The sequence below is a fragment of the Melozone crissalis genome, unplaced genomic scaffold (genome assembly GCF_028551555.1).
Source record: "Melozone crissalis strain CALT ecotype California unplaced genomic scaffold, PUWL_Pcris_2 ptg000019l_1, whole genome shotgun sequence".
Taxonomy (NCBI): domain Eukaryota; kingdom Metazoa; phylum Chordata; class Aves; order Passeriformes; family Passerellidae; genus Melozone; species Melozone crissalis.
This window is the reverse complement of record NW_026535797.1, coordinates 7807796-7820516: the sequence shown is the minus strand read 5'-3', so window position 1 is coordinate 7820516 and position 12721 is coordinate 7807796. Positions and strand designations below refer to the sequence as shown.

The 12721-nt window shown below is 35.8% G+C and overlaps 1 protein-coding gene across 3 annotated transcripts in view; it reads left to right on the top strand.

Moving 5' to 3' along the window:
* Positions 1-12721, top strand: part of ATRNL1 (attractin like 1) — a 428574-nt gene that overhangs the window by 53557 nt on the left and 362296 nt on the right. For all 3 annotated transcript variants that reach the window (XM_054276784.1, XM_054276783.1, XM_054276785.1), the window contains exons 7-8: positions 1004-1091; positions 11131-11386. In XM_054276784.1, the coding sequence (XP_054132759.1) occupies positions 1004-1091; positions 11131-11386 (344 nt within the window). The remainder of the gene's footprint in view (positions 1-1003; positions 1092-11130; positions 11387-12721) is intronic.

The window sequence follows — 12721 nt, the reverse complement described above, 5'->3', positions numbered from 1 at the left end:
TTTAGATTCTTTGTTAATGGTCTCATTTTATGCTTGTGATTTTCTTATGATTATAGAAAGTGAAAATATGGGCAACATCAAATATGTATTTATTTTTATGTAGTTTAGTTTGAAAAACTGCAAAACATAGGGAGCTTTGTGGTGATAAAATAGTGAAAGAAATTCACTGCTGATATTTTCACACAGTACATTTTGAAAGCCATGTTCATTACTGATGTTAATTTATGGTTACAGGGCACTTTTATTTAGTGCTTGCACTTTACCTACTGGTGCCATGCCAGTAGGGTCAGGCAGGTCACCTGTATTCCACTTTTTTATACTTATGGCAGTTTGTGTGTGTATTTGACCACCTATTACAAACAAAGTTGAAGCAGCTGTTGTAAATAGGACCCAGGTGATTTGGATGGTAACTTCATATGTAGAGGCCCTAAATGTGGCAAATGCAAGTGTTATGTTCTATTTATTAGCATATTATTAGCATGTTTACTTCTTCTGTTGTTGTCTACCTATTCCTTTCTTCCACACATTTCAATCATACAAAACAAATCCCATAATCTTTTGGAGTTTTCTTTTCCAGCTTTATACATTTTTTTACCTCTCTCTTATCTAATGTTATGCATTAATTAATTAATAAAAATGTAATGGAAATTAAAATCAAGCATATATTTAAGAGGGTTCTCAGCAGTAAATCTTCAGAGTAGTGCAAAAGCATGGGGCGTGAGTAGTTTGGTGGGGTGGGGTTTTTTACATGATTTAGAGCAAGTCTTGTGGTTTTTGTTAGTTACTCCTGTTGTCTGAGATTGTTGAGGAGTCCCTTACAGAGGTGCTCCTGTTCTGCTTGAGGAAAATTTAGTGCACTGTCACAAGTTACTGCACTCTTGTAATAGTTGAAAGGATTGTGTTGCCCTGCTAACAAATTACCATGTTGGAGTTAGTTTGAACATACAAAGCCTTCTGTTTTGTCTACAGGTTGAAAATGTTTCTTTTTCTATTTCTTTTGTAGCTACAATTTGGAAAGCAGTATATGGAATGTAGTGCCTGTATCCAAAGGGCCACTTCAGAGATATGGACATACTCTTGCTTTATATCAGGTTTGGACTCTTCAGTGTTCTGTATAATAAATTTATATCTGTGCGCTGTTAGTGATCTTAAAATGAGTCACCATGAACGGAGACTTTTGAGGATAATTTAATTTCTAAATATTTTGTATTAATATTTTCTTCTTCAGTACTTAGGTTTATTGCATGGTTTTTGGAACAGAGATTATGCAATACTTCTCAACCACTTTGCTGACCATAAATCTTCTGAGCTAAAGCTGCCAATAGAAGGCAGAGGAGTGTGTGAGATGTAACTGGGGTTGTGGGCAGGGCTGTTGCTCACCAGGCACCATGCCCAGGGGCTGAGCCCCACAGGCAGAGCCAATTGCTGGTAGCAGGGACCTTTGGCAGTGCCATGGCAAGCAATGGCCCAGGTGTGGGGACTGCTCAGGGAATCCATGAGCACAAGGAGACAGGACTGGAGAGAAGGCTCCAACTTATGCCTGAGGGGCCTATCAGGGAGACAAGCTACAGAGGGTGACAGGCTTGTTAACTGTGACAGAGAAATACAGAATTGCTGTCACCAATTTTCCTTTGTTTGCATAAGGCATTGCCAGCAGGGCAGGACAAACAGGATTGCATCAAGTCAGACCAGAGTGTTCATCTTGCCTGGGTTACCTCTTGAATAATGGTAACAGTGCATGCCTAGGGAAGAATGTGAGAAAAAATGACAGGAACTACAGAAGCTTCCTCAGAATACTGTCCTACTTTACAGCTGGGATTTCCTAAAATAGTATTTTTGTGGAAAAATTATGAATCCCTGTTGTTTATTGTTTGTTTTTTTTCTATTTTGGACCATGTATTTATTTTAACATTGACATCATCCTGTGCCTAAGAATTCCAGAATATTTTTTTTTAAGAAATAAAATCTTTTCAGGAACTGGTACTGGTTGGTTTAATTTTGATAATCCCTACTTCTTATTCTCCATTTATTTCCTCATAGTACTCATGATATTCTGTAAGACCATCACACACTCCACCATTTCTTTTTCATACTGAAAATACCTTGTGTTTTTAATAATACTTCATACATTGGGTAATGTTGTACCATTGTCTTTACCTCTTCTAATTCAGTTATTTCCCTTTTGAAAAAGGAGGAATCACAGTCTATAGTGTGTTCTTACCTCAGAGATTGATGTCATAGGGAATTCAGGGTCTACAGATAGGGAGTAGCTCTTTAATTTCTTCAGAACTGATTCCAGGGACATTCTCTGCCAGGTTGTGGGGGTTTTTTTCCCTACATTAACTTTCTGTTTTTAGTTTTTGCTATTGAAATACCTGTAAAGTCTACCATGAAGGGACAGTTAACCTCATTTTATTGCTATGGCTTTCTCTTCTCAGAATACTCCTTCAGTCTGTTGGCACCACAAAGTATCTAGTTAGTTGTATTGCTAATACATTTGAAAAGTGATGTCTTGGTACTTCATATATAAATTCAGTAGGCATCTCATTAAGGTATTTCATAACTTGCTTTGGTGTGAGCCTCTGTTTTAATCCAGCCAAGTTTCTGAACTTTACTTTTTCTTCTAAATTTCCATTACTTTTCTGTTAAGTTAAACTTTATTTATTTTGTTGTTTGTAACAGAAAGTTTTGTTTTCTTTTTCAAATAGGATATGTTCTTGTAATCTGAGCAAAAAATGTCTTAAAATGTATTACATTTAATTTTTTCACATTTTTTCATATTTTTCTTTTAAAGATTTTAGTTTAGTTGTACATTTTAGTTTCTTTTTATGGTTGGGCTCCTTTTACATATTGAGTGCTTCCTCCAAGTTAAGAGGCGTTTAGGGCATGGGCTGATATTTTGTTTTGTGTTGTTTTCCTGGCATCTGTTCTTACAGAGATGTTGAATCTGTGTGTGGCATGCTGAATATTGCAGAGGTGTTTTCAGTAGTAATATAAACTAGGTTTTGTGCATGCCCTAACATCAACTCCAAGCTTGCTTTTCTTCCTGTCAGTTCCCTGCTTCATGACTAATGTATTATCTGTTCTTTGAAAGGTCAGATCTTTTTGACCAGTGACTTTGATTATTACAGTTCCTGTAGAATGTGGACATTTTAGTCAAGAAACATTGAGTAATGTATCATTTAGCAGTTCGGAATAAAGGCTTAAAATATAATTTAACCTTTTTATTTGACTGTGCTAATATTTTCTTGAGACATTCCAAACTAAAGGGTAACTGTTTTAGAAGTCCTTTCACCAGCAAATATTAGATGGGATCTGTGTTAATTCAGACATCTCTTTGGATCTCAGTGAAGTAGTGCAACTCATGTTAATGATAATGAAAGCTGCAAGAAAAGGTGTAGTGAAGAAGCTGTGGCTGTTGTTGAAGATGGATGTTAATTAGCAATTAGGATTCACTAATAATGAACCTATGTGAAATAATTAACTACTATGCTGCGTGTACTAGTGATTATGTCAAATGTCAGAAGTTCCATGGGCCAAAAGAAGATGATCATGCAAATCATAGAAATTTCAATGGGAAAATGTACTCCCTTCTGAAGTAATTTCTTACATTGACTTGTCAGGATAAAGTTCTGTTATTTTTTATTTTAGATCTTTAGTCTCTTGAAAAAAACAGAAAAAGTAATTTAGAGTGAAGAGCAGTAGAACATAATACCTAGAGATGGCAGCTTTGAGCTGTGTTTTTAGCTCTGTACCAGTAATTGTGTAATGTTTCCTTTATGGTCGATAGGAAAAAATATCCACAGAGAAGAAATTAGATTAAGTTTTTGACTTGAGCTTCCGAGATTTCAAAGCCTAGTGCTAGGCTGGAGTGAGAGCCCAGAGCCAGCACTGCCTGATTGTGGTGCAAGATAAATTGCAGCTGTGTGATTGACTTTGTGCAGAATGAAGTAAGTTACTGTGCCCATTTCCCTCAGAAAGCTTCTTTGGTAAAAACTGAAGTACTGTTCTTCTTTATTCTGAAGAAAGAAAGATCTGAGGACTCCCGCTGATGTATAGCTATAACAAATCCTCAAAACTTTTTATGCATTTGTAGAGGAGAGAGCAGAAAAGAGCTCTTACTTTTAAACCAACTAAACTGTTAAATAGTTTTCAAGCTGATTACTGGAAAGGTGCTCTTAGCAAGTGCTTCTGCTGCATCTTATAAATTGTATGTAGTTTCTGGCACCATACTGAAAATATCAATGTATTTTGAAATATTTTATATAAGAAATAGGCTTATAAAGAGACTGGAAGAAATGACTTGTGAGGTTTTTAGAGTAGGTGTGTATAGCTTTGATAAGCATGACTAGGTAGGGAGTTAGAGTAAATTCCAAAACACTATATCCCTGAAATTAAGGAGAAAGGGAGGTGCCTGCAAGATGTATATGTGATCACCTTTGGGACTTAGTTTTTGGTAGTATCATTTAATTGGTTGCATTTGGCCTCATAATTGAGCTGTTGCTGCTGGTCCCTAGGCAGTGCAAGGATGGCTGGGCTTGGAGGTTTGTTTTCTTTGGGACTGGCCATAGAGATGAAGCAGGCAAGCTGATGTAGTAGTAACCATAAAGTACACAGACCATTTTATGTATAGTCAAATTTAATTTAACTCATTTGAGTTTTATGAATATCACTTCCACTTTTAAAACTTTATCAAGAAAGGGTAATTGTTTTGATTCTTTTTACAAATTAATTACTGTGGATGTTGAGTCTATATATATATCTTCTGGGTTTTTATTAGTCTTATCAAAAGCTAGTGTTAACAAAACAAAAAAGAGTAAAAATTTTCCTACTTTATTATGAACTAGATAAAATCTTTCGCCAGTTGGTTTATTGTTATTCTTTTAATGCCTAGTTTTGTTGGCTCTTGTAGTATAATTTGAATAGCATTGGAAATACAAAAGTATTTTCTAACTATTCTATTAAGTAGCTATTGGTAGGTTGTACCAGCAATTTCTGTAGTTTTATTGTTCTGTAACTTTGGATTACATCTTATGCACAGCTCACTCTCTTAATTCTGCCTTGCAGATCTCAGAAGTGTGAGAAGTAGGTGAGATGAGCTGCCCCACACTTTTTGCACATAGTCTTGCGAAAAGCCTCTTCAGAGTTCCCTTCTATGAAGTGACCCTAATTCATCAAGAGATTGGTTCTTTATGTAGAAGTGTCATATTTGCATTCCTTGTTTCAATATTATATCCCAATTGGTTTGAAAGTAAAGTCCAAGTAAGGTCACTTTAATTAAATACCTTTTAATAAACCCAGCAACCATTGCAAAACTGCAACTAATGAAGAAATAAAGTGACAGCACTCTTGATCATGTTGAGCTCCTGACATATAATGTGGTGCAGTATTGTCTTGATCTTGAATTAGGTCCCGCTGGGAACAGTTAAAGTTAAATGTTCAAATGTTCCTCTCCAGTAACTTATTCAGGTTCCTATTCCGAGAGAATATAGTCCCACAAAAAAATAAGAATTAGTAAATCAGGCTTCACGAGGAAAAGTTAAGTGAAGACTACTTTCCAGTCTGCCAGACATAGTCTAATGGGAGGATTACTGGATAAAGTAGAAATGCAACTAATTTTTAATTTTGATATAACACATAGAATGTTCTTGATACTGTTAACCAAATTAAAGGAGATAACAGTTTGAGGAAAAGAAGAGGTGGTATTAGACAGTTCTAAACCAGGTGGTACATGTTGAATGCAAAAAACAGGCTTGTGGAGGATGAGCTATTGCCAGGTAACATTTTGTGAGACTTATATTTTGCTTGGGGAAAAAAAAAGAATATCTTTAATGATGTACCAATTTCAGTAAACTTTTAGAAATTTTGGGTAGAAGTACAGAGAACAAAAATGCTAATAAATGCTAGAGTTCTGTTAGTTTACATAAAATTACTTTCAATATCAAGGTGTGGATACAATCCAGGGGAGAAAAAAGATTGATGTTCTTGTTTCAAGAAAATAGAGGATGACTTATGAGTAGCATTTCCTTGGCCAATTCTTCAGGAACAGTTTAGATTTATATAAGAATTAAGACGGAAAACTAATTTCTGAGAGAGAAACTTTTCTGTGTAGCCATGATATAGTTCAGAAATGCAAAATGAAAATTATGTGGTTGTTTTAATGTGATTAACTTCCTTCCAATTCATTAGAAATGGATTATAAATTACCCCTTTGTTGCATGAGGTTTTTTTTAAACATTTTTTTAGTGGTATCTACCAGATAAGATTCTTTTGGAATGCAGGCAGGATTTGCATAAGTGTGTTTTATTCCAAGGTACAGCAGCTAAGTATTGTTCCTTTAGGAAAAAGAAAAATTGTGAAGTCTTAGGAATAAAAAAAATGTGAAGTTTTAGAAGTCTTGAATTACTGCATTTATATGAAATATAAAATCAATATTAACACTGAGATAAGGTGTAGTGAAGAGAACACGTCCAAGGTTAATCAAGCAAATGATTTTTGGCTGTTCAGGATTCAGTGTGAAGTGTGTGCAAATGTTTCTCTGCTCTGGTGTACAGTCTGTTGATTGGGACTTAGGGGACAAGTGAGTGCTCCTGGTCTTTTAGTGATCTTTTAAAATATCCTCCTTGATCTGTTTCATTTTTCCTCACTGTAGAATGCACCTCTCTCAAGGATCTTTGAGCAACCTCTTCCAGTCTTGAGCATTCTCAATGAGAAAAGAGAAATGTTTATTCTTATATTGAAATTTAATTTCTTGTAATCCAAATTGTGCACATCACATCTGGTTTATTTGCTGGATTACCTTGGGAAGAGTCTGGCTCCCTCTTTTTTAACCTCTCCCACCAGGCATTTAATTTTATTTAAATTATCTGGTTATTTAACAAACATCATCTCCAAAGACGATGACGGTATCAATAAGATGAAGAAATTAAGAGGAATTTTATGGCTGTGAGTTGCATTGATTCTTGCAACTGTCTCAGGTTGTGACAGTTGACTTTTTCTCCTATATTTGAGTTATTCTCTTGGTCTCATTTTGTCCAGTCAAAAATGTGCATGTCATTTATTGCTCTATAAGAGAAATCCTAGATTCAATGAATGTTTTCTTCTCTTGAGAAATGTGATTTAACTATTTTGTTCAAATCCTGGCTTTGGTCTTATCATTCCTGCCTTCTGCTGTCATCTCTGGTCAATATGCACACTCAACTATTTACAGATCATATGCCTTTTCTCATTTTTTTTTTATCATTATGGTTCATCAAAATTTGCCACTGAAGTAGTTTTCTCAGGGAAAAAATGCGATTTGAGAAAATGGAAACATTTATTGGAAAGTTTTGGTTCCATTGAAGCAAACAGGAGCTGCTCTGGCTGTTTTGTTGGCTTGGACCTGAACACCTGCCAAGAAACCAACTGATGGGATCTGTAGGTGGGAATGTCATGATTGAGTGAGCTGTCGACCTGCTCTGTTTACAGGAAGAAATTTCTCGTTTTTCTCTAATTCCCTACTGAGCAGGAGCTCTGAAGTTCAGTAAACAATGTACTTTTCTATACTTCAATTTGCATAAAGTAATAGTTCTATGAAATCTTGCTTTAAAAACCACAAAGGCTTTCAAGATTCCCATAACTTCTCAGAGAATGTTACTCATATGGTAAAATATATCTAATACGGCCAAGGTTAATTTGTTGAGTAAATGATCAATTTTTCTGTCTCATACTATAATTGAAGGTGTTTGTTTTGATACCTGGTATCAGAAATTTAAAATATGAATGTATTGGAGGCCTTGTATCTTCTTGGTGTTTATCTACCTGTTTTGTTATCTCTTCCCTGGAAAAATCTGCTTCTTGTCCTACTCTGTCCTCTAGACTGAGGACAGTTTTTAAGGTCCTTAATTTGGGCCAGATTCTTCATACTTTTTTGCACTAATTTCACAAAGACTCTCAATTTTATACTTTTGTTGACTTTCAAAAAAATATATTATTTTACTTTACAGTCCTCCTTGGTTTGCTATCTTATAAACAAATATCTGCTATGCTTAATTCAGGTAAAGGTCAGCAGTATTTGTGCACTAGCATACTTTAAACCCTCTATCATGTGTTGTGTCTTCCAGAAAGCCTCACCTGTAGCATATACCTTGACTTATATTTAGAATATAAGTAATTTATGAAGGTAGTATAAAATTTATAAAAGGGTTTCTTCTATTCTGTCACAATTTTTATGCTGCATAGGGCCATTGGCACTCATATCATTCCTACAATCCATTCCTGTTAAGGCTTTCCAAATAAATGTGTATCTTCATGTGCTTAGGAGGTTGGGTTTTGCCATGTATAAGTATGCATGTAACATTTTTTAATTTCAGTTCTGTATTTCTTCCACTGACTTTGGTCTCTCAGCTTGTTTTTGTCTGTGTTCGGCTGATCATCACTTACTTTTAAAGCATTTTTCACCAGCTCTAGGAGCTTCTTAATCTCAGAAATAGCCCTTAGCAAAGCTTAGTTAAATCTGGTTTTGTGGCTGATAAAGCAGTTGTCATGACCTTCTTGTCTTTTTCTCCGTGAATATTCTTGTATACAGGATCTGCTGTGTCACCTAAAAGATTAGTCCTCACAGAACTGTTCTTTTATCTGAACTTTGAATCATTTAAGCAGAACTGTGAGGGAGACATTGCTATTGTCAGCTGTCTGAGAAATACTTTCAAAGTTCATGCAGCTCTTTAGGTCACTTTTTTTTAAGTGTCTTTCCTCAGTGTCAGAAATATTTTTTTTTTCAAATACTGTTGTACAGCCCCTGCAGCTCCCTAATTAACTTTCTCTTTATGCTGTAGTCAGTTATCAGCATATGAAAATAAGTACTTATATGAAAATAAGTAGTTCACAGTTTTAGTGATGCTGATTTGACTTTGGAGATCTATGTGGTATTGTAAGGAATGAGCCATATAGGATCCTTTCAAGAAGAATATTTGTTCAAACCATTCCTTTGGATCAGTGCACATCCTTCTTCAGTTTTTGTGGGTCTTTACCAAGCTGTTTGAAATGTTTTATCTCTTAGGAAAAGAATGGGTTCAGATACACATCTCTCTAATCCCACTACAAATTCCTTCTGTGAACATCTTTTGTTCAAACACCACCAGTAGCACAGAGTACCCCTGCACAGGAAAGATTTAAATGCCAAATTGAGAAATCTTCACCTGCCTCAAATGAAAAAAAAATAGTTGAAAATTTTGCAGAAATTTCAAGTGTACTGTGTAAGTACATCAGGCAGTTTGGTCAGGCATTTGCTGACTAATCTCTCTGGGTATTGAGGAGTCTTTTCTAAATGTCCTGAACTCTGTTCCTTACTATCAACCACAGGTGTATGGGACATTATAACCCTCTAAAGCATTTCATGTTTACAAATCCATCAACTCCTTTTACAATGTCTGAAATTTCTGCATAATTGATGCAAACACTTCTTTGGTAGTTTCCTTGTCTTCCAGACTGTTTTTCTGAGTATTTCATGTCAAGTCAAACTTTGCCAAATGTTCTCAACCTGCAGCTTCTTTTTTTTTTTTTTACTTCTAATTTAAACCTGACAAGGCTGAGTTTAGGGTAAGCCCTAAACATTTCATTGCAGTTTGCAGAAGACTACTGCCAACTGTGCAGCATGCAAATGGGATGCAGAGTGTATGGGGTGGTTATGTCCTAGCAAAGACTGAGTATCAATCTCAGAATCAAAGGAAATTTTTTCCACCCACTATAAACTGTCCTTGAGCAAGTCTGTGAAGCCAAAAATCTGGAATTTATTCTGTGACTTTGCATACCTTGGCTTACAAATCCAAATGAAGTGAAATTCAGTAGGATTTGCTTTCAGGCAATATTTAAGTAAATCACTCATTACTTACCAGAACAGATGGCCCTGCTGTTTAAGGTGTGTGGTTCCTGATGGCTGGAATCTCTGTTTTGCATTCCTTAAAAAGAATTCAAAGTGCTCCCTTATGGAATTTGATTTCAGTAAATGTGCTCAGGAGGAGCCAGCCACATCCTGGGCTGCATCAAAAGCAGCACGACCAGCAGGTTGAGGGAGGTGATTCTGCCCCTCTGCTCTCATGGAGCCTTGTGTCCAGCTCTGGGACACCCAGCAGAAGCAGCACTGTTGGAGCATGTCCTGAGGAGGGGCAAGGTGATCAGATGTCTGAAGCACCTCTCCAAGAGGACAGGCTGGAGGAGTTGGGGTTGCTCAGCCTGGAGAGGAGAAGGCTCTAATGACACCTTATAGCACCTTGAAGAGGCTACAAGGGAGCTGAAGGGTGATGTTCTACAAGCGTGTGGAGTGGCAGGACAAGGGCAGATGGCTTCAAACTGTCTGAGGTTTGGTTTAGGTTTTGGTTTGGTTTAGGTACTGGTAAGAAGTTCTTCAGTGAGAGCGTGGTGGGGCCCTGGCACAGGTTGTCCAGAGAAGCTGTGGCTGCCCCATCCCTGGAGGTGTCCAAGATGAGGTTGGAGAACCTGGGATAGTGGAAGATTGCTTGGAACAACCTGGGATAGTGGAAGGTGTCCCTGCCCATGGTGATAGGGGTGGGAGAAGATGATCTTTAAGGCACCTTCCAACCCTTCTATGATTCCATGTATGCATTTTCCCTTTTCTTTGGGTTCTGGTGACTGGATTTTCTAAGAACTTAGGTTAACTTTGCTAGAAGGAGAGAATGTTCTCTCTTGCCCATGTTCTGAGTGAAATACCCATAGACCAAGTGTGTGGAAAATCACATTTTAATTCTGTGAACTGTTCCTTAAGAAAACAATATAATATCCTTTCTGTTTAGCTTTTTTTTTAAAATAGAATGCTGCAGTATGGATTAGAAGTGCCATGTAATTAGAGGTTTTCTGGTTGAAATAATCTCTTTGAGATTCATTTTGGTGTCATTTTCATGGCTAGGTTTATTTTTCAGAGAAATAGACTCCTTATCATTGTTGGTTTAGTTTAAGTATCATTGTCTGGGATTAGTGTCTGATATTGAGCTGGTTAATGTAAGATTAAATGGGAAGATTTAAATCAGATTGCTCAGTTATGAAATACTGCTCAGCAGAGGAGTATGCAGTTCAGATGTTATCTTTCTGTAATCCATTATTTGCTTTCTCCTCTCTCCCTTCCCATTTTTACAGGAAGACATCTACATGTATGGAGGCAAAATTGAAACGTGTTATGGCAATGTCACTGATGAACTGTGGGTTTTCAACATACCCAGTCAAACATGGAGTACCAGAATTCCTGCAGTCCTGGTCCATGGACAGCAATATGCTGTGGAAGGTCATTCAGCACACATAGTAGAGCTGGACAGCAGAGATGTGGTTATGATTGTAATTTTTGGATATTCCTCCATATATGGTTACACAAGCATCGTGCAGGAGTACTACATCAGTAAGTCACTTTTAAATCATTTTGATCACAAACTGATACAAAAAGTACTGTTTTTTTTAAGTGAAAAAAGGTGATTTTTCTTTTTTCAGAAAGAAAAGTGTGTATTTTTCAATTTAAATAAAGTCTCACCTTTTTTCCTTCAAGTTATAACTTGATTTCTTGCCCAGTAATAGTGTTTCATGTGTGTTTGGAGCACCATGACATTTTCCATTTTTGTATGTGGTTGTGGTACCCTAAAGAGGATAAAAATTGAAACCAGAAATTCTTCACTGTGGTAATTGTGATGAAACATAGTTTTTCAACACAGACTTGTTGTTTTTACCACACAGTAGAAGAGCAAAACCAACAATAATTTGGTTATTTTAAAGGTTCTTTAAGCTGGTATATTATTTTCTTTCTGTTGTATTGTTTTTAAATGTAATAACTTAGTTCATCATTATAGGTAGGGTTCTCTCTTGAAGATACACATGTTGCTGTTAGAGGTAATAATTGAAAATGAACTCTAATTTTCTTTAAATAAACTACCATGTCTGTCTGGGATTCCCCTTGTGAACTGCAAGCTGTTTCTGGGGTGATTTTAAATGCTGAAATCAAATAAACTAAGAGAAATCTTTTAATCATATCCATGGTGCAGTTAAGATGCTATTTCAATGGAATAATATGGAAAATCTATACCTGATAAATCCTTAGTTATATTTATATGCCTACTAATTAAATTTATAGTCTTCTACTTTTGTTTAATTCATTTTCCTATTGAGTTTATCTGAGTCTCAGTTATTTATGCAATAAATAAATATGCAGAAGGCATAATACAAATTTCAAAGTAATACCTACATACTAAGGGATGGTAATTGTTTTTAATTGTTCCATTTAACTTTTTTTCATATATGCATATTTATATAATCACTGCTTAAACAGATTTTTAGGTTCAGGAAATCCCTTCAAAAGTCAGATGGTTCTTATGCTCTCTGGCATTATCTCTGATGGCAGTGTCAAAATTATATAACAGTGTTGAAAAAGGATAAAAGTGAATGGCAGTAAGAGGAAGAGCACCATAATGTTCTTTAGTCACACTGAAAAATTCCAATTTAACTGCATAAAAGCTACTATAAAACTCTGGTCTTAGAATGATGTTTTACAACAGTATTCTAATATTTCTTAAGCATTAAAGGCCATTTTTTAGAAAAACTGACTTTCAGAAAGTTGTTTTTTGACATATCAGAGATGCTTATTTTCCTGTGAAGGAAACAACATGTTGTTCTAGTTTCTGCATGCTCATTCACTGTAATGTTTATTGGAAAACTTTAAATTATTTGCTTCTTCTGTTGGAACTTT